Source organism: Sceloporus occidentalis, unplaced genomic scaffold, assembly GCF_023333645.1.
Source record: "Sceloporus occidentalis isolate IW3139 unplaced genomic scaffold, rSceOcc1.0.p SCAF_1, whole genome shotgun sequence".
Taxonomy (NCBI): Eukaryota; Metazoa; Chordata; class Lepidosauria; order Squamata; family Phrynosomatidae; genus Sceloporus; species Sceloporus occidentalis.
In genome coordinates this window covers 101,160,289-101,182,275 of record NW_028316981.1, presented here as the reverse complement: position 1 = coordinate 101,182,275, position 21,987 = coordinate 101,160,289, and the positions used below count along the sequence as shown (strand labels likewise).

The 21,987-nt window shown below is 38.3% G+C and overlaps 1 protein-coding gene across 4 annotated transcripts in view; it reads right to left on the bottom strand.

Moving 5' to 3' along the window:
- The window catches only part of RAD50 (RAD50 double strand break repair protein), a 63,237-nt gene that overhangs the window by 5,585 nt on the left and 35,665 nt on the right, over positions 1–21,987 (bottom strand). For all 4 annotated transcript variants that reach the window (XR_016281772.1, XM_089530749.1, XM_089530759.1 and 1 more), the window contains 10 exons: positions 19,448–19,623; positions 18,433–18,670; positions 17,212–17,401; positions 15,503–15,629; positions 13,464–13,657; positions 13,042–13,152; positions 11,769–11,861; positions 11,378–11,491; positions 6,453–6,580; positions 5,533–5,757 (listed from right to left, as the gene is read on the bottom strand). Coding sequence is in view for 3 of the 4 variants with exons in the window: in XM_089530749.1 (XP_089386875.1) it covers positions 5,533–5,757; positions 6,453–6,580; positions 11,378–11,491; positions 11,769–11,861; positions 13,042–13,152; positions 13,464–13,657; positions 15,503–15,629; positions 17,212–17,401; positions 18,433–18,670; positions 19,448–19,623 (1,596 nt within the window). In the remaining variant the exon portion in view is untranslated. The remainder of the gene's footprint in view (positions 1–5,532; positions 5,758–6,452; positions 6,581–11,377; positions 11,492–11,768; positions 11,862–13,041; positions 13,153–13,463; positions 13,658–15,502; positions 15,630–17,211; positions 17,402–18,432; positions 18,671–19,447; positions 19,624–21,987) is intronic.

The following is a 21,987-nucleotide window of genomic DNA, read 5'->3' as shown; positions in this document are numbered from 1 at the left end:
AATCCAACATGTAGAGAGATCTTGTAGCACCTTTGAGACTACCATATATACTCAACTATAAGTCGAGAAATTTATGCCCAAATATTGACCCTAAAATCTGGGGTCGAATTATACAAGGGTCAATACAGTTACCATGGCTTGAGATCGACTGGAGGACAGTTAACAACAACAACTAGTAATAATGCTCATAAAGCTCCTTTAAAAAGTAGCCCTGTGTAACAGTTACCTTGTCTATCCCACATTTTACAAGCTTGTTTGCAAGAATGTCATGGGAAACCTTGTCAAAGGCCTTACTGAAATCAAGATATACTATATCCACAGCATTCCCTTCATCTATCAAGCTTGTAATTTTATCAAAGAAAGAGATTAGATTTGTCTGGCATGACTTGTTTCTCTGAAACCCATGCTGACTCTTTGTGATTATGGCATTGCTTTCTAGATGTTCACAGACTCTCTGTTTAACGATCTGCTCTAGAATCTTTCTTGGTATCGATGTCAGACTAATTGGACAATAATTGTTGGGATCCTCTTTTTTCCCCTTTTTGAAGATGGGGACAACGTTTGCCCTCCTCCAGTCTGCTGGGATTTCTCTTGTTTTCCAGGAGTGTTCAAAGATTATTGCCATTGGCTCCAATATTACATTTTGCCAGTTCTTTTAATACCCTTTGCTAACAGATGGGACTCAGGAAAATACTGGCTTAGATACACAGACTTAATAAAAGTAAATGAAAAACAAGAAATTTCTATGAAATCCAGAAAAGAATTAATTAGGGGAAAAAAGGAAATAAATTGGTATAGTTACTGCCAAATAAAAAAGTTTAATGAGGATATTAGGACATCGGGAATCGAGATAAAGTTAACAGAATTAGATGACCTGATAATGAAGACAGATTAAAAAAAATTGGTAAATACTATAAATTGTTTAGAGATAGAGAATTAGAAAAAGAACCAATAAAACAATATATGCTCTACTGGGCAAGAGATGTAGGACATGAAATCCCATTGGGAGCTTGGGAAAAAGCCTGGAAAAGGACAAACTCTTTTACTAGATCCCAAGATTTAAAAGAAAACTTTCTAAAAGTTAGCAATAGATGGTACTACACACCGGTCAGAATGAACAAGTTCTTTAAAGGGGAAACGGATAAATGTTGGAGCTGCCATAAAGAAAGAGGGACGATGATCCACATGTGGTGGAAATGTGAAAGAATGAAAAAGTTTTGGGATGAAATACATAAGATAATACAACAGATATATGGTGTCAAATTTAAGAAAAAAACAGAATTGTACTTACTAAACATGACATATTTTCTGAACATTAATGATGAGAAAAAGCTTTGGTGAATAATGTTATATCTGATTACATTGGCAAGGATGATGATAGCACAGAAGTGGAAATCAGAAGAAGAACTACAGATAGATGAGAGGTTATTAAAAATCAGTGAGGTTAAAGAGATAGACAAGCTTTCCTACATTTTAGGGGACAAGAAAGGAAATAATATAGAAAAGGATTGGACGCAAATTATGAGGTACTGGGAAAAGAGATGGGGTGTTGATAAAGACCTGGTCTAACTTCAATAAGGAATATAGTAGAGGATGGACGAGAGGTGGTATTTGGATATGAACCAAGGGAAAGTATATTTTCAAGGAAATCAAAGTTAGAGAGGATCTTTCTTTGATAAATAAAATTTAGAGAATACGTGTGGACATACATTCCTACATTTGTTTTTTCCTTTTTTTTCAAGAAAGGGTTGTTATAATTTAATGAGGAGAAATATGGGAGAGGATAAGGAGAATTAATTGTTGCTCAATAATTGGAATGTATGGAATATCAGCAAGAAACGGGAAAAGTATGATAAGTATCACAAAAAAGATAATAGATTGGGAAGTGAAAAAGTAAAGAAGATAAAAGAAGATTATATTTTTGCAATTGTAATTTTTTAAATTGTTTTTGGAATGTATGGTTATGAACAAAATATTATATATATATATATGTGTGTGTGTGTGTGTGTATACACACACACACATATACATACACACCCTTGGATGTAGTTCATCTGGTCCTGGAGACTTAAATTCATTTAGATTAACAAGGTGTTCCTCTACTATCTCTTTACTCTTTACTTATTCTGTACTGAAATTCCCCTATTCTGTCCTCTGCTCGATTATCCTCAGGTTGAGCACCCTTTGCCTTTTCTGAGAAGACTGAGGCAAAGAGGTGTTGAGTAATTCTGCCTTTTCTCTGTCCCCTGTTAGCATTTTGCCATCTTCTCCATGCAATGGCCCTACCATTTCCTTTTGCTGCGGACATATCCCAAAAGCCCTTTTTTATTGTTTTTAACCTCTCTACCAAGCCTGAGTTCATTCTGCGCTTTAGCTTTTCTGACTTTACCCCTACACATGCCTGCTGTTTGTGTCATATTCTGTCATATTTTTAAAGCCAGACGTTTTGTATGCATGTTATATATGACTGCAGCTAACATTTCAACAGGGAATTTCATCACTGTATAACAGGAAGATGAAGGTACAAGAATGTTAATGTATCCAGAACTTTAATGTATTTTAACACACTGGCAGATTTTGACTGCCATCTAAAAGTCAGTAATGAGGTTCTTGCAAGAGCAGCTCAACTGAGCTTTCAAACACCTTAATAAGACTGAGATCACATATAGCCAGTAAACATTTGGACACCTAGATCTTCTTCTACACGCTACATCCATTCCAATAATACCAGAGATTAAAAATGGCAGAGATGATGGGAAATGATAACTTTGCATGGAACACCTTTTGTCTCCACGATACCAAGAATTATTGCTTTCATTATCCTTATTAGTTATATTTAGTCAGAGCTTCCATTATAAAGATCCTCATAGCAGCTCTCCATCAGATAACATCAAACATCTTTAATGTTGAGTCATGGTTATTTCTACTGGTGAACAGAGTTGCATACTTAGGTGCATCAGATAAGAATAGACAAAGACAAGCAAACTTGCCTGTTATCGTGGCCGAGGAAAAAACCCTGTGGTCATAAAAGATGCTTTATTTGGGGGGAAAATGGGGGGGGGGGGAACTAATGCTACATTTCCTTGCATCATAATAGTTACCTCTTTCCATTCTGACTGTTTTAAAAAAAAATCTATGCGTATTCCATTTAAATAAAACTGAGGGAACTGACAATGGCAAAAAGCAAAGATAAAAAAAATTAGTCTTGCCTGTATGCAGACTGAACTTCTGAACTTGATTTAACTACCACTATTCTCTAAATCAAGGATTCCCAAACTTTGGTCCTCCAAGTGTTTTGGAGCTCAGCTCCCAGAAGCCCTAGCCAACTTGGCCAACAGTCAGGAATTCTGGGAGATGGAATCTAGAACATCTAGAAGACCCAAGTTTGGGAACCACTGCTCTAAATAATGGATTATTCAACTTTCTGCCCTTAGGTTCTCTTTGAGACCCACAGTCATAAAAAGCCAGTTGTAAACATCTCAGAAAGAAATGGGGCCTGGCATGATCAGCTAGCAATAACTGTTGCAATGTTATATTGATACATAATCTCTGTTTGGAAATTATGAAATTCTTTGCACAGTGATTTCCTTGGAGTGGAGCTCCACAATTAATCTCTCTCAAGCTTGGTCAAACACTGGCTCTGGGGACATCATGCCTCAGCCCATCCCATATGAAACAGAATTTGCTGACCCAGAGGCTCCACTTGAGTGCAGGGCTTTTTATTTTATATTGCTTCCTCATTACTGGGAGTATTCCTATACTCCTTGTTTCTTTCGTATCCCTTTATCCTCTCACAACAAAATGTTAATGAACCTCCACACTGCCAGGTTTTTCACCCTTTCCTCTTGTTGGAAGTATTGATAAGCTGCAGCACTGATGCCTCAGTACAGCACTGAGAAAATGGAGTCTGGTTTCAAAAATGCTGCTTTAAACCAACAGAATTCCCACTGCCCCTTCTAAGGCACCTTTCAGTCCTGGGTTGAAAAAATGACATTTTAAAATAACTGCAAACATTGTGAAAGTGTGTACCAGACCTTCCCTAACAACCCCCCCCCCCCCAAAATGGTTTTATCAAAAGTTGCAGCACATATAAAGAAAGCAGATGATAAAGTTTAACCTAACCAAAATCTACAGGACAGGAATTAGCAACCTTCAGGGTATGGGGAGGGGTGGTGGCCAGTTTTTTCACATACACACCTGGGCCCTCCATAGAAGGCACCACTTCCACTCATTCAAACCATATATAGCTAGAAGTCCACTTCTGGTTTAAAAAGGAAAACATTATCTTCAAATGCCCTTTTATGTGTGCATGGGAGCTTTATGTGATAGTTTAAAGAGAATCTTCTGGAACACGATTCTTTATATTTTAATAAAGAAAAATTTAGGATGGAATGGGGATCTACAAATGGAAGACACTTCAAAATGCAAAATCCTACAAATGAGCCACTTCTTATCCCTTCTACTTTAAAATCAGCACAGACCATCCACAAAGCCACCTCTCCTATAATGACAAATGAACTGAGACCTGTTTTCTTGAGTACAAGCCACCAAACCTTCTATACCTTCCTCAAATTCTGAGTAACTGGCAAATCCTGGTACACTAGAATAATTTATCTCTTCTGACTGATATTGTACACACAGGTAATTCATATATGTGTGCGCATTATTAGATTAATTCTGTGTAATGTGCAAATAAACTCTAAATACTTAAAAAAGAAACTGTAAATTGAGAGCTGTATTCTTGCTTTGCAAAACACACCACTTTCCATTTGAAACATTTATACTAATCAGCTTTAAAATGCATGTTGTGATGACTTAACAGGTCCAAAAATACAGTCAATTTCTGCTCAGGTTGAATTAGCTACATTGCCCTGGTAATGAGGACAAGTAGTTGTCAGAAAGGAATGTCCAATAAGGAAGCATACCATAGGCTCCAACCCATTCCCAGATATTGTTATTAGGTTTGGAAGCCAGTACAAATAATCATTAACATTAATTGTTAGAGATTAAAAACATTCAAAATCATGTTTTGTTTTTTTTAAAAAATAATGGACTATAATTTTGGCCACCAAAATTTTAATGCTCTCCTTAGGCAATCTAAGGGAAGATGGAGTAATAATTACCTAAACAGAGTCTATTTGGAGCTCCAAGTACTTAAATTGCAGTTGTACACATGCACCATTTGTCCCTAATTTGATCTGAGCACAGGTGGGTATATAATGAGTCAAGCACTAGAAACAGCCAACCCAGAGTTAGCTGTTCACTTGCCATTTAAAATCCACATTTTCTTTCCTTCAGTTAACTGGTTTTGTCTGGAACTAGGCAAAAATGAAGCAGGTTTCAATAAACATGCATTTCTGCTGCCTCATTTAGGAAATTTAAAGTAGTTTTCACCTGACATTTCGTTGCAGCTCTCCAAAACATTTTCTCATAAGTATAGTACTTCTGGGGTTACCAAACATTATTGAAGTTATTTTGCAATGGAAAGACCACTTACCACATAGTATACTCATGATACAATACCATACTCACTGATCGAGTGCTTTGTAGTAAATGTCAAGATCCTTGTTTGCCAACTCTGTTGTTCTCATAACTATCATCATTTCTCTATATTTCTCTTCAGCATCTTTAAACTGTGGATCTCTCAGCTCTTTCTTATACCTAAGGATCTCTTCCTCAAATCCATGCTGGCGACCAAGGGCTAAGCTGTGGTTTCTTTTCAATTCTTCTATTCTGCCTTCTAAATGCTCACGCTGCCTGTCAAACAAAAGTCAGTCTATAACTTTATGATATTTTATATGGTTCTCATGTTTATGACTAAAAATACTATTGAAATATTTTGGTTAAGGAAACATAAGCAGAAATAGCAGCAAATAGATTATTATAATATTGTTACAATATTATAAACTTGAAGTAGATAATTTCTAGAGGTTGGAAGGACTACAGAGGATCCTACCATCACATCCCTGATCCAATATTTTTTAGTTCTTAAATCTTGTATAATTTATTTTATTTTTACCACACTTGCCCCAAAAGTGTGAGGGCAATTTTTCCAGTCCCCCAGTCTGGTTTATGCCCAAGGCGATTATTTAATTAGAAAATAAACTGCAAATGGGGGATGGTGTGAGGTTAAAACCTGCCTTGAAAAGCTGCACTCTCATCACCCTTGATTTGAACAAATAAAAAATTCAGAAGGAAGCCAATAGGCAACTTTCCAGTTCTCAATACGATAGAAGAAACAAATATAAAATTACAATAAAAGTTTATGCAAGCAGATAGAAAACAGTTTGGTTTACAAGCAATTCCTTCAATGAGATGGGGTGAACATGCAAATATATGCGGGCCACTATCTGACATCAAGCAGGGGAAATGGAGAATATGCAAATAACTTGGCACTGGCTACTTTGCATTTAAGAAATTGTTTTGGTTTAAAAAGGAAGATCAGAAGATACTTTTTCAGTTGTGGGACATGCATTTCGCCCATCTCCTTCTGATATTGTTTTATGTTATCTTCAACTTCTTTTAGGTCTTCATTTCTTTTTCTTAAGGTAAGATTATCTTCTAACCACCGCTCCTGAATCTAATTTCAAATAAAATGTATTAGTGAATTAATTTACATCATTTTGTACCATTACTTTTTGACAAGTGTAAAACATGGGCATTAATTAACAACTGGTTATTTAAATAAATAACACAAAACCTAGGAGTGTTTCATGTTCTGTCACAGTGTTGCATATGGATTTTAATTTGTACAGGCAGTTAACAACAATAGGCATAGAATTCCACAGAATTCAACAGTGCTACGCCCCAGCAGACATGTAAACCATTTTAAAGGAAATTTTAGAACCATCTCATCAGAGAATGGTCCAGATTACATGAAAAGATAAATCAGAACTATCAGTTACGAGCATATTTACTGTGCCCTGTACTTTGGCTCCTCCCACCAGTAGGAATAGTTATACAAACTGGGAGGCCTTTTTCCACTGTTGGTTTGCACTATAGGTTGAACACCTCTAATCTGAAATCTAAAATGCTCCAAAATTCAAAACTTGTTGAGTGCTGACATGAAGCCACAAATACAAAATTCGACACCTGACCTCACGTGATGGGCTGCAGTGCACAACAGACAGTTTATCCAGTGGCCCCAGGGGAAAAAAGACCTTCACAGGCCTTCTATATCAATGGGGGATTGGTTCCAGGACTCCACAGATACCAAAAAACGTAGATGCTGAAGTCTTTACATATAAAATGGCATGGGGCAGCAGTGAAGGCAGCAGTAGGGTCTGGCCACCAGAGGTGAATTATTCAGGCTCCCCTGCCTCCAGGAAGCCTGTCAACCACCCACTTTCACCTTCAAGGTGGTAGCTGTGGCACATCTACAGGCAGCTGGCAGGTTTCCAACGAACGTGCATCTGGGATTTGCTGCTGCTCTGATAGTATGTATAAAATTACATATAAGATTTGTATATAAGATATATATAAAACAAATGAATTTAATGTTTAGACTTGGGTCCCATCTCTAAGATATCTCACTGTGTATATGCAAATTTTCCAAAATCAGAAAAAATTCAAAATCTGAAACACTTCTGGTCCCAAGCATTTTGGATAAGGGAGACTCAACCTGTGTTTCTGAATGGCACCTGTCTTTTTTTTTGGAAATATTTTTTATTATTTTTTTACAAATTAAAATACATCATATCGTGTTCTTACATTTCATAGATAATTGATGAATGGCACCTGTCTTATTCCTCATCTAACAAGTCAGAATCATAATCGAAGAATAAACATCTCACTAAGTGGACAAGAATCCATGACATTTGGCACCAAAAAATCTGCCAAGCCTTCCAGATACCACAAGGTTGGATTGCTTTTCCAATAACAAATCACAGTTTATCATATTAGCTTGTTATGACAAGACCAACCTGATAATACTGATCTGGAAAGACATAACATTAAAAAAAAACACAGAAGGCTTCCCAAGTTTGGAGGAGGAACTAAGTGGCAACCATTAAGCAATGTGCACTTGCTTGTTCTAATAAGCCACAATGCTAAAGCATTCTGATTTTATCATTATGCCCAAAGAAGGAATAGGAAAAAAGCCCTTTTTGGAAATTTATATAACCAGTATTTGTGTTTTACAATAGCATGTGTTTAAAATGATTTAGCTTAGTGGTTTTAATATATTTTTTAAATGTTTGTATTAATAAAGTTTTAGCTGTGCTTTCATTTGTTGAAAACTGCTTTGGGTCCCATGCAGGGAGAAAGGTGGGATATAAATAAAATACTAAAAGGCATAAACAATTAGTTTATTGTATACCAATGCTCAGTAGTGACTCAGAAGTAACAATGTTACTTGTAACAATCTACTTCCCAATCTAACCAGACCCTTCCTGATGCACTGCAACCAACAATAAAAAGTTAAATCAGGGTTTGAAGCACTAAGTAATATTTAGCAAGTAGCAATAACAAGCACATTTCTACACCACTTATTAGTGCACTTAAGCACTCCTTAAGCATTTTACAAAGTGTAAGCTAATTGCCTCCAACAAGCTGGGTACTCATTTTAGTAACCTCGAAAGGATGCAAGCCTGAGTTGAGCCTGAAGCCCTGGTTGGTACTGAACTCACAACCTTATGTTTTGTGAGTGAGTGGTTGCAGTACAGGCATTTAACCACTGTGCCACCAATGCTGATCATCTTGGTTACAGGGAAAAGGGTTACTTTTCAATTTTTAAAGTAAAACAAAGGTCTTGCACCACTCTAGTTCCTGCTGACAATGTTTCTGGCAATGACATGCAACCTTTATTTTCAAGTGTCAATGACTTGGATGACAGAATTGGGGGGCATACATATCAAATTTGTGGATGATACCAAACTAGGAGGAGTAGCTAATACCCCAGAAGACAGGATCAAAATTCAAAATGACCTTAATAGATTAGAAAGCTGGGCCAAAGCTAACAAAATGAATTTCAACACGGAGAAATGTAAGGTACTGCACTTAGGGTGGAAAAATGAAATGCACAGATATAGGATGGGGGACACCTGGCTGAATGAGACTACATGTGAAAGGGATCTGGGAGTCCAAGTAGACCACAAATTGAACATGAGTCAACAGTGTGATGTGGCAGCTAACAAGGCCAATACGATTTTAGGCTGCATCAATAGGAGTATAGCATCTTGATCAAGAGAAGTAATAGTGCCACTCTATTCTGCTCTGGTCAGGCCCCACCTGGAATATTGTGTCCAGTTCTGGGCACCACAATTTAAAAAGGATGTGGAGAAACTGGAGTGTGTCCAAAGGAAGGCGACTAAAATGGTGAAGGGTTTGGAAACTATGTCCTATGAGGAACAACTTAGGGAGCTGGGGATGTTTAGCCTGGAGAAGAGAAGGTTAAGAGGTGATATGAAAGCCCTGTTTTAATACTTGAAGGGATGTCATATTGAGGGAGCTAGCTTGTTTTCTGCTGCTCCAGAGACTAGCAATGGATGCAAGCTCCAGGAAAAGAGATTCCACCTCAACATTAGGAGGAACTTCCTGACAGTAAGGGCTGTTCGCCAGTGGAACAAACTCCCTCGTAGTGTAGTGAAGTCTCCTTCCTTAGAGGTCTTTAAACAGAGGCTGGATGGCCATCTGTCGGGGATGCTTTGATTGAGATTTCCTGCATGGCAGAATGGGGTTGGACTGGATGGCCCTTACAGTCTCCTCCAACTCTACGATTCTGTGATTCTAAGTTAAAAAGAAACAGCTTTTTGGTCACTCATATAGATTCCATTCCTCTTTCCCCACCACCTCGTGAATAACATAATCTTAATATAATGAATAATGTAACATATTCTTTTGGAATACCTTCGAATGGCAAAACATTGCTGTTTGGGTCTTTTAATTTGTAATTTGCAACAGAATGAAAGTATGTACCACACCATTTAAAAACAATAACAACACTGTTTTTAGCAACCTCGAAAGGATGCAAGCCTGAATTGAGCCTGAAGTCCTGGTTGCCTAGAGAGGTGGTGAAGTCTCCCTCTCTGCATGTCTTCAAAAACTGGCTGGACAGATACCTTCTGGAGATGTTCAGGCTGGGGTCCCTGATATGAGCAGCAAGTTTGACTCAGTGGCCCACAACACCCCTTCCAACTCTGTGATTTTATGATTTTATATCATATTCTTTGAGGTATGGGTAGGTTATAAATAAAAAGGGCATAAATACAGAATTCTGTGTTGCAAGATTTCTAAAGAAGCTTTCAATAGAACTTAAGGATCTAATAGAAATGAAGTGACCTTTTGGGATGCTCGGGAGATAAAGAGGAAAAGAAGGCTAGAAAGACATTATTTGTGTTTAGGTCCATTCTTAATACAGAATTGAAGATTTTAAAAAAACTGATAGTAAAACTCTTAACATGTATCAACTTTATTCATACTTTATTTTCTCTAGTACCATAACAATTCTAAATACTTAATCCCTGAGAAGTATCACTTGTTGCTCTTCAGCCTTCAATTCTTATTATTCCCTGAAATTACTTTGACCCTGTACAGATGGGCCAAAAAGGACGCCCTTGTCATGTGCGGGGGTTGCCTCAGGGCGGCGCTTCTAGACGCCCCTCACCCCTCGCACGTGACTGTGGTGCACTCGTTATGACACTGCCACGGCATAGAAAGAACCTGCAAAAAGCTTTTTGGACAGTCTGTAGTTTGTACCCCACCTTTATTGAGAAAAGTAATTACTGTGATAGCCTTAATGTCCAAGGCAAATGCTATTCTCCATTCTAATGCCCTTTTTACAACTACTTAAAAGGTGTGTGTGTGTGTGTGTGTGTATATATAAAGAGAGAGAGAGAGAGAGCACATTAACAATGCTATCTGCTTATATATATATGATGCTAATATATGAATTGAAAAATATAACATATTGATATATGTAATTGGGCTAGGTGATAAGTCCTTGATTTGGTTTACTGGACCTGGCTGTTTGATACCAGGGAGTACATTTCAAAGCAATGCATAAGTCCAGCAGACTTTATTTCTTTGGTTTGCTTACTATCTACTAAAAAGAGGGTTTACTTTTGTAAAATGGCCCTTATAAAATGACATTGAAGTGTTTTAAACTATTGTGCCACTCACCTACAAATACTCATTAGGCAATATATGACCCCCCCCCCCCACAAAAAAACAAAACAAAACATAAGGTGACATAACAGCATCTGCCTAACAGTCTAGTAAATCTTAGTTTATTAGGTGAGTCCAATTTGGGCAGTTTATACACATGTCAAACACATGTTTATGTATTATTTTATTGATAAGAGTGCTCCCCCAGTCTTCAATGCTGCAGTCATCCACCTGTAATTTGTGGAATCATTTGGGAATAATGTTTAAAAGTTACCTTTTGAGTATCAATGTCTTGTCTAATTGTGCCTGTTTCTTTATTTATCTTCTCTTTCTTTTTCTCACATTCTGCTAGCTGGATCTTGACTTCATCAAGTTCAGATTCTTTTTGCTATGAAAGAAATTGTGTTTTAAGGAAGACTGATTATGTTAGTCTGTTGCATAAAAAAGCCAAAACAAAATCTACTGTATGTCTACCTGAGGTTCAGGATAACACTTCCTGTACATGATAAAGTAGGCTGCAGTAGTTCACAAAAGTATATGTGCTAATAAATTTCATCACCTTTATGGTACCACAGAGTCTGCACTGATTTTCAATTAAATGTTTGATTAAAACTGTACTATTATCTTGGAAGGTCTTTAATGTCTTTAACATATTTTATAATTACCTGTTTGTATTCTTCTTTCCCTTCTTGGATGTAATTTTCAATTTCTTTCACATAGCTACTGATGTTTTTAACTTTTTCTTTTATGTCATTTATCTGGGAGAGCATATACATGTAGATAAGTTTGCTGACAAGAAATGCATATATTGAAACAACACACTGTCCAAGTGAACTTAAAATACTACATTTTTCTTATCATAATAGGAAGGCTAAACAAATTAGACAACAACGTTTAAAAAACATTATACAGTTTTACATAAATTGATTCAAAGAAATAAAATGTCCCCTCTTACAAACAGTTTTCATATGTGGACAGCCACAGGTGGCTATTAAGAGACTTTTCCACCCTTTTGGTGGTATGAAATAGAAGGTAGAAGGCCAAAAATAGGAAGACAGGAGGGCTTAGAAATACTTCTCTTCAATTGAAGCCCAGAAATATCCTATTTTGAGAACAGAAATTGTACACAACATTCCAAATAGTGCAACTATGGGCAGACCTCTGAACCCAGAAATCATCACTGAGTATCAGAAATGAATGAACTCACAGTCTTCTTGCTTCATGCTGTAACATAAAGGAGGGACTGGTTTTATTACTGATTCCATTGAAATACTGGGAGATCTACAGTGAATTCTATTTCCTACTAGAAAGTATGCTGTCCACCTTAGCCACAGATATATAAGGGCACTACAGTACTGGCAGCTTTGTTTTATGTCTTTTTTCTAATAATCCCTAACAGAGATTTATCTTTTTCATAGCTGCTGCAAACTGAATCAGTGTCTTCAGTCAACTATTCAAAAATTCAAGCTTCTTTTCCCCTGGTTTTATTACCATAATTTGGCTTCCACTGCTGCATGTGTGAAGTTCTCACTTTTTGAAGTTCTCACATTACACCAGGAATGAAAATCATGATACCCTTCAGCTGCTGTAGGATTGCAACTCACAACATTCCTCATCATTGGTAATGCTAGCTAGGGGTGCTGGGATTTGTAGTCCAACATCACCTGGAGACTCACACCTGTTTTATAATTGTTTACATTGAACTTGCCATTTTGTTGCTCTTTCAGAAAGATATACTCAGATCGCTAGCTAGATGTATCTCAAATTTCTAAACTACATCAGTCATTGTCAGTCAAACTGCCTAATTCTGACTATCTAGAAATTTGGGGAGCCATTAAAATTGACAAGATATACTTTTAATTGGGAAATGTATGCAACTGTTGCCTACAAGAAACAGTTATATTATTTTAGCTAACCATATTATACAAACTCTCTAACCTTCTCTTGTGTTGCTCTGTAACTTGTGTTCTTTTTGTTCATTAATGCTTCTTTTTCTTGTTGTAGTTTTTCTAAAGTTGTTTCCAGAGGAGAGATCTGCTCCTTTGCTTCCTAAAAAAGTAATAAAAATCATTCTGTATTCCTTTTGCTTTACAAGTTTGTTTTTGATTTCTTCAGAGTGTAGTGGAATCTCCTTCCTTAGAAGTCTTTAAACAGAGGCTGGATGGCCATCTGTCGGGGATGCTTTGACTGAGATTTCCTGCATGGCAGGGGTTGGACTGGATGGTCCTTGTGGTCTCTTCCAACTCTTATGATTCTACAGTATTATATTTTCTATGACTTGGCAGGATTTTTTAAAATATGAGACATGGGGAGGGGAACAGAAAAACAACCTGTGTTATCATTGTGTTAATTCTTCTTACCTTAACTTCTCTGTTCAGTGACTGAACCTCAGTAGTCAGCTCCACAGTCTGCTCTTCCAGTTGCTGTCGACGCTGCAAACGACTACATAGTTGAAGTTTCTCTGCCTTAAGCTCATTCACTGTACTCTTTAGACTTTGAACCTGATTTTGCTGGTCTTGTTTAAGAGTCTGCTTCAATTCGATTTTGCCAGTAACTGAAAGCATAATTGAAGTATTGCTTCAACATTGCAGTAAACTACAGTCTCAATACACAGCTGGATGAAATTTAATCAAAATCATTACTATGCCAGTAAGTAAACCAAAATTAAACAGATGTGCATTGTAGTATACAATGTCCCACATACAGATGTCCCACCCCTTCCCAGCCTCCCAACCAATCAGGGAGGCCACCGGGGAAGAAGGGGCAGGACTTCCAGTCGCAAAGCCTGCTGGGGCTTGCAATCCCATCCCTTTCGCCTTCTCCTCCCGGGTGCCTTCAAGGGCACCCGCGAGAAGGCGACCCCATCCCTTTCGCCTTCTCTTCCCGGGTGCCTTTGAGGGCACCCGCAGGGAGAAGGTGAGGGGAGGAGACCCCAGCCCTCTTGCCTTCTCCTCCCGGGTGCCTGCTGGGAAAAAGGGAGGAGGGGGAGGCAGGGGGAACCCCAACCTGGCGACCCCTAAGAAAGGGTCGAACGACCCCCAGGTTAGGAACCCCTGTGCTATGGTATCACAGGCACAAATAATCTCATAGACTTGTAAATAGATATTCAGAAGAGTTTTTCATGTTCCTGTTGTAATATTATTATGATTTATCACAAAGTAGGACAAAACTAAAGACAGAGACATTTGAATAATAATAATAATAATAATAATAATAATAATAATAATTATTATTATTATTATTATTATTTATATGCTGTCCAATCACTGGGAATCCAGGCAGCTTACAACAGAGGGGATAATAGATGGCTTCCTGCCCTCAGGCTTACAATCTAAAAAGACACGACACAAAAGGAGAAGGGAATGGTGGGGGGAGGGGATCAGGTCCAGCATTCTTCTCTCCCTCTGAGGCCTGGACCAAGGCAGATGGACTGGAGGGAGAGCTCTTTTTCTTAATCGAGGCCGGGCCTGATGGTGTTGGGCCTGTCCTTTCACTCCCTCCAGGCCGGAAGATGACAGTTGGCAAGGAGGGAGGGCTCTTCTTCAGGCCTAATGGTGTTGAACATTTATTAGCAGTTACCATATGGACAGCAAAGACCTAAATACCATAAAGACACCAGCTCCCATCTGATCTTGATGGGAGACAATCAACGAATACCAGGTGCTATATTTCAGAGGAAGGACCTGGAAAAACCACCTCTGAGTATTCCTTCCCTAAGAAAACCCTATGAAATTAATGGGGTCACCATAGTTCAACAAGCAATTTGACGACACAAAAATTGGCAGCAAACGTTACTGTGGAAAACCAATCTCCAGAGATACCAAAATGGCTTAATAATGTTATAGCAAGAGTTAAGGAGTTATTGCATTGAATTAAGTCAAGGAAGGACTACAAGGTATTTTACCTGACCTGAATATTTCTGTGGTACATAAACACAATATAGGCAACTTATCCTGTCTGATCTTATGCAAAGGGAACTTGTAGTACCTTTGAGACTAATTGTCTGATCGTAGAAGCTAAGCAGGGTCAGCCCTGGTTAGTACTTGAAGGCACAAACACTCACATCTAGATAAATAAATATTGACAGATGATGATTCACGTAATTTAAGTTATTCTCTATACAAAATAAAATAAAAAAATTGATACCATTTAAATTCCAAAACATTTTTTCCTGTTATTTAGAAATATGTGATTTAAAAGATGCTCAAATGGTGCCCAACAGCCATTTTGTAAAATCACCAGCTGCGATGCTCGAAAATGGTAATGTCTCACATCCCAAAGAGTTTGAAAATTGCAACAATCAATCAGTGATTTTTTTCATACCAGTTTGGGAAATCTAGAACTATATTGCAATGCCTTGAATATGAAGGAAACCTTAAGACTATTCATACAGGGTTACCTGTATCCCACTGATGTTTTCTCTCTTGCTTTTCTTGGCTCACTTGTAGAAGCGTTCGACCTAAATCCACACCTTCTAGCTTAGTAGCATGCTGAGCAATTTTTCGTTCAACGTCCTTTAAATCAGTCTGAAAAAATAAACAAATTCTGGCATTTTTGTACTGCTTGAAAACATATTTTGGACTCAGTCAAGTCCACTACAGGTACAAGTGGCCACATATGATATTTCCACTGGGCATGAGAACAGCTCCTTCTTTCCCCTTGAAGTCCCAGCACATGAAGCTTATTTGCAACCACAATACCCACATAATTCTTGTTAAACACAAAATCCACAAAAGAATGATTCCTTTATTGGCCAGCCAAAATTCACAACATACATAACACAAGCTTTCAAAGCTCCATTGGCTTTTTCTGTATGTTAAAAAAAATTATAAAGGAGAAAGAAAAAAACTGACAGCGTTGGAGCCACAGGCCTACATTTTCTATTGATGTTGTCTCTGCTGTAGCTCAGTTGGTATGGAGGGATCTCAACATAAACAAAGACCATTTCTTTCTTAGCCACATGGGGATCAAGACAAAAGACAGTAAAATTTAAACCCCAATTTAAACTTCTCTTGGGGTCCAGCATGTCTCTGTTTCTTAGACAACACCACAAATAAACATGAGTCAACAGTGCGATGAGGCAGCTAACAAGGCCAATGCAATTTTAGGCTGCATCAATAGAAGTATAGTGTCTAGATCAAGGGAAGTAATAGTACCACTCTATTCTGCTCTGGTCAGGCCCCACCTGGAATACTGTGTCCAGTTCTGGGCACCACAATTTAAAAAGGATGTTGAGAAACTGGAGCGCGTCCAAAGGAGGGCAACTAAAATGGTGAAGGGCCTGGAAACCATGCATGCCCTATGAGGAACGACTTAGGGAGCAGGGGATGTTTAGCCTGGGGGAAAAAAAAGATTAAGAGGTGATACGATAGGCCTGTTTAAATATTTGAAGGGATGTCATATTGAGGAGGAAGCAAGCTTGTTTTCTGCTGCTCCAGAGAACAGGACCCAGAACAATGGATGCAAACTATAGAAAAGAGATTCCATCTCAACATTAGGAGGAACTTCCTGACAGTAAGGGCTCTTCGAGAGTGGAACACACTCCCTTGGAGTGTAGTGGAGTCTCCCTCCTTGGAGGTCTTTAAGCAGAGGCTGGATGGCCATCTGTCGGGGATGCTTTGCTTTGGATTTCCTGCATGGCAGGGGGTTGGACTGGATGGTCCCTGTGGTCTCTTCCAACTCTACGATTCTATGAGATTTCCTGCATGGCAGAATGAGGTTGGACTGAATGGCCCTTGCACTCTCTTCCAACTCTATGATTCTATGTAGGTCTATCACTCTTTGTCATTTTACCCCCTTTCCTCTGTATGATTTTTAAACATCTTTAGCCTGATGAAGAAGCCAGTGGAGCTTCAAAAGCTTGCTTTATGTGTTTTGTGCATTTTGGCCTGCCCATAAAGGGATCACTCTTTGATGGATTTTGCATTTTGTTTTATCCTGCTGTACAGCCAGCATGCCTACCCCTGAATAAGTATCTTTCATGTTAGTTGACTAAGGAGAGAAGAGGTGGATGGGGATACAGACCCTTTCAATGTGCTCTGCCCTTCATGCAAGCAGCATGTGAATAAAGAAATTTGGCGTAAAGGCTAGTTTGTTTAGTACATTTACCTGATACCTTTCCATAAGTGTAATATCTTGGAGACATGCTTTAGCACTTTCTTCCTCCGGCATGATAGTACCCAAGAGGGTTTCCTGTTCTTCTATCTCACTTTTAAGATGCTGAATCTCTCTGTTGAGAGCCTGTAGCTTGTTCCTTAAGTCTGGTATGTCCTTTTCTTGCAGTTCAGCTACTATTTGCCTTAACAAAAAGAATAAATTTTTAACAAATACATTCACACAGACTTTGTTTTAGCTTATAACATTTATCATACATTCATCAAATGCTGACTGTTCATGCGTGTCAGAATCAGTGCCCAAGAGTAGGTCCTGGAATCAACTGTGTACTGCCAAAGATACAGTGTAGCTCTTGATTGTTCTGATTGAGTTTCTTCCAAACATTTTCCACCTGTATACAGTAACCTCCCACATCCCTAAAGGCATCCCTCTCAGTTACTCTTCCAACCGTCTGCTCTGTTCTGTTCAGAAACTTTTCATTTCCTTTGATGAACTATAGTATACTTACATGGTATTTAAGTTATAGTACACTCTCCCCCAGCAATGCAACCAGCTTGAACTTGCTGCTGGTGTAACTTTATATCTTCAGCAGAAATAAAATGTGTAACACCAATATTACAGATCACTGCAGCAGTTTCTTCACTGTCCATGACTTTTTTGCTTATGTAGTCAGTGACACTGGACTCCAGGCCTAGCTAAGCTAATCCACTACTGTCCATAGAAAAAAACTGTTTCTCCTCCCTGTTCATGAGTTCCTACTCACAGCCTCCCAGAATCTGTGAGAGCCAATGTTGTGAGATCCATCCCTAGCCAAATCAGTTATTCATGTCCTTTCAAAAGTCAAGTTTTTCAGCAGTAACCTCTTCTCCTTTCCATGTATTCTAGCAGCGTATGCCTCAACACTGACAAAAATACATGCAAGTCTCCAAACAGCTCAGCCAAGCAAGAAGACTTATCCCAACTTAACTCAAAAGACACAAGTTCATCTTGTTGTGCCTCTTCCAACAATTCCAGAGAAAATGCCTTGTTTACTCTTTAGAAGCTATACTTCTGACTGAAAAGTAGCATATAAGAGTTATTATGAAGAGATGTACCATATACAAGTTGCTTTCAAAAACACATAGGGCTCAGCTGAAGTGATTTTTAAATGGCTGTATTCTTTCAAAATGTTGTTCACCTTTACAGTACCACAAAATGCTAAACTCTCTGTCTCACCTGACAGGTTTGAGTGACATCATTTCATCACGTTTTTTCTCTCTCCTCTTAAGCTCAGATTCCGTTGTCTTCAGTTTGTCTGGAGCAAGGCGCAACTTCTTCTGAAGATCATCTATCACTTCCTGCAGTTCTGACTCTGTCTGGAAGACTCTCTGACAAACTGGACAACACGCCTCATTTTCATCTGTTAACTGTGTGATGAACTGGGAATAAACTGCTGTAGCTCCAGCAAGCATGGCTGTTTTGAGGGAGGGAAATTACATCAAATCAGTATTCAGAAGACAAAGAAAGGGCAACATTTTATGAAATTCAGCAATTGAGGCAAAGGAAAGGCAAATAACTACTTTAACCACATACACCCAAGTAGCAAGCACCTAATGTAGATCAATAAATCCCACAGATACATCAAAACTGCAAGACTGATGCCTGAATGATATTGGTACAGACTCCTCATATATCCCTTAGTGAACATCGAGGGAATACCCTTATTTCAGATGGGACCATTAGGCAAGATGCAACAGTGAACCTCTGGCAGAAGAGATAGGACAGGCAAGATAGGACTCCCTCCTGCCTTCAAATCTTCAGTGTGACCTAAAAACCTGCTTCCCCAACAGGTTTTTGGCAACCCAGAAGACTGCTGGTTGGGGGAAGAGGCCTGCTGAGACTGCTAGCATCATATTGGCTTTAGCCCAGTGGAGCTAGGAACAATGAAACATCACTAATTGCTCAAAGTAAAAGGATGGGTGACAACTGTTCCAATGGAAAACAAAAATAAATTAGAGAAAAGGAAATTGAAATGTTTATATTTTTAAAGGGAAGGCATGAGATATATTTCAGATTTATGCTAACAATTTTTTCCATGACAAAATAGTGTTATTATAATTATTAAAGTGAAAGTTGTCAATGCCATATATCTGAGTTAAAAATTAAAAAGAGAATACACACCAGCATGTTAACCTAAATCTGAAACAGATTACGGAAACTGTGGGAAAATAGAGAGGAGTTATAAACCTACCACGTTGCTTGGATGTTTTTTCAATTTCTTCCTGAAGTCTATAGAGATCACTTTCAAAATCCTGGCTTCCACAAACATCAAAAAGCTTTTCTTCATAATCTGATAGCTGCTCTTCTTTCTTCCTTAATTCAGTGCTAATATGATTTTTATTTTGCTCTGCTGAAACAAGATCTTTGCTGAAATGTAAATATTGTTGTAATCAGAAATTAGATGTAATTACTCTTGCCATTTCAGATTTAATTTTAAAAAACCTAGCTGGATTGTTTAATTCTGTCTTTTAATATATAATCAAAATATGGAAGTATAAGCCTGCTGATAGCCAGCTTGGTATACTGGTTTGAGTGTTGGACTAGCATAATGGGTTCAAATAATTACTCAGGGTCTGAATCCTTACTCGGCCATGGAAACCTTTCAGCCTCAGAGGAAGGTAAGGACCAAGCCCCTCTGAAAAAATTCTGCTAAGAAACCATGTGATAGGGTTGTTATAAATTAGAAATAACCTGAAGGCACACAACAACATAATCCTGCAAATGTGTTGTCTGAGTGGAGTCATCTATCTGTCAGATGACACTCACCAGTCAAAATCAGCCTTGTTTCTTTGTAAATTAGAGCACCTCAACCAAATGCAAAGGTTTAAGGCAAAAACTTACTGATTCAATTCAGACTGCTTTACTAAGCTATTTATGGATGTCTATTTTTTACTTTAGTACAACAGTGTCCTTCATTTCTAGGCTGTGTTATGCTAGTGATTTCCCATGCTTTTTTGTTATGATGCCCCACTCTGCTGGAATGCAAAGTCCTGTTATCTTCATTTTGTAAATGTTATGTTATCTTGTACTTTCAAATACAGGGAACATTGCTGCTGCTGAAACAACTGGCAACACTAACAAGAGGGACTGAACGCAAGACCACATTGGATATGTAGTGATGTACTGTATTTTCTGGCATATAAGACTACTTTTTAACCCAGGAAAATCTTCTCAAAAGTCAGGGGTCGTCTTATACGCCGGGTGTCATCTTATAGGGCAGGTGCTGAAACTTCTGAGCTGGACTAGAGAATCTGCGGTCACTGCATATGGTGGGGGGAGCTCAAAAACGGCTGTGGCCACATCCCCGCCATATGCGGCAATCGTATGAAAGCAGCTACCGCTCTGATAGTCTTGGAGACAGGGAGCACTGGGCAGGCAGGGAGAACTGACCAATCCAAGCAGGCTTTATATACAACAAGGTTTCCTGCTAAGTACCTGCATGTCATAAGCATTTGAATTAAAATTACCATATTGAAATCAAATCTGATTTTTTTTAATTTTTGCTTGATGTGCGTTGGAAGAGGGGTAGTCTTATACGGCAAGTACATCCCAAACTCTATATTTTAACTGGAAAAGTTGGGGGTCATCTTATATGCCCAGTTGTCTTATATGCCGGAAAATACGGTATTTAGTTTTCCTTTTAATAACAGTAACAACCTCATCATTTTCCTCAAGCCACGTATATAACCAAAGCAGGATAGCATGAACCCCCTCTTTCCCTTTCCCCTCAAGTCCCAGTTTGCAGCTGCTCACTCCTTTCAGAGGTTCACTGCCTGTAGCGCCACACTATCCAATTTCATCTCAGAAAAGAAGCCAAATCATAGGGAAATCCCATCAAATGCTGCAACTGATCAAAACAGAATATTTTTCACTTTTTTTTTCAATATACTGAACCTCTATTAAGTCCAAAGTTTTATAAAATCGAACAAAACTCCATTTTACCAGAAGTAGACATAATTAGCACTGCTATGGTTTGCAAACTCATTTCAAATCACATTTTAGAGATCAGCATTAACTTTTATTTGCTCAATGTGAACAATATAGTGCATCAACTTAAAGAAAAGCCTGATGAAATGAGTATGCAAGTAGGGAAGGGAAAAGAGGCAGTGAGCCTTTCTCAACTTAGAATAATATTCTATCAGTCCTCCAGACCACTGTGTCATGTTCAACCTGGAGGCGGGAGGGGGGGTGAGAAAGAAAAGAGAGAAAGAAAATGAGACAGACAAACGTCCTTAGCATTTACAATTATAATTAATAGTACACTAGAATAGTGTATTAGAAGTATTTATTTGTTTTTGTGTGCCTTCAAGTCATTTCTGACTTATGGCAACCCTAAGACAACCCTATCACAAGGTTTTCTTAGCATGTTTCTTCAGGAGGGTTACCACTGCCATTCTCTGAGGCTGAGAAAGAGTGACTTGCCCAGAGTCTGACAGTGGTTTCATGGCTGAGAGAGAATTCAAAACCTGTTCTCCAGAGTCACAGTCCAATGCTCAAACCACTACACTACAGTGGCTCTCCAATGGGAGTATTTATAGAAGATAAAATCTAAGCATATTGACACCAATATTACCTCTATACAGAAAACCCACATCTAAGTTAGATGCCATTTTATTAGTTTAACAAGTTAGCCATGATATTAAGCACCATCAATTTCAGTAGGAACTAACCCGCAACATAATCATGCACATTAAATCTCACAACGTTCCCTGCAGCTTATGCTCAGGTAAG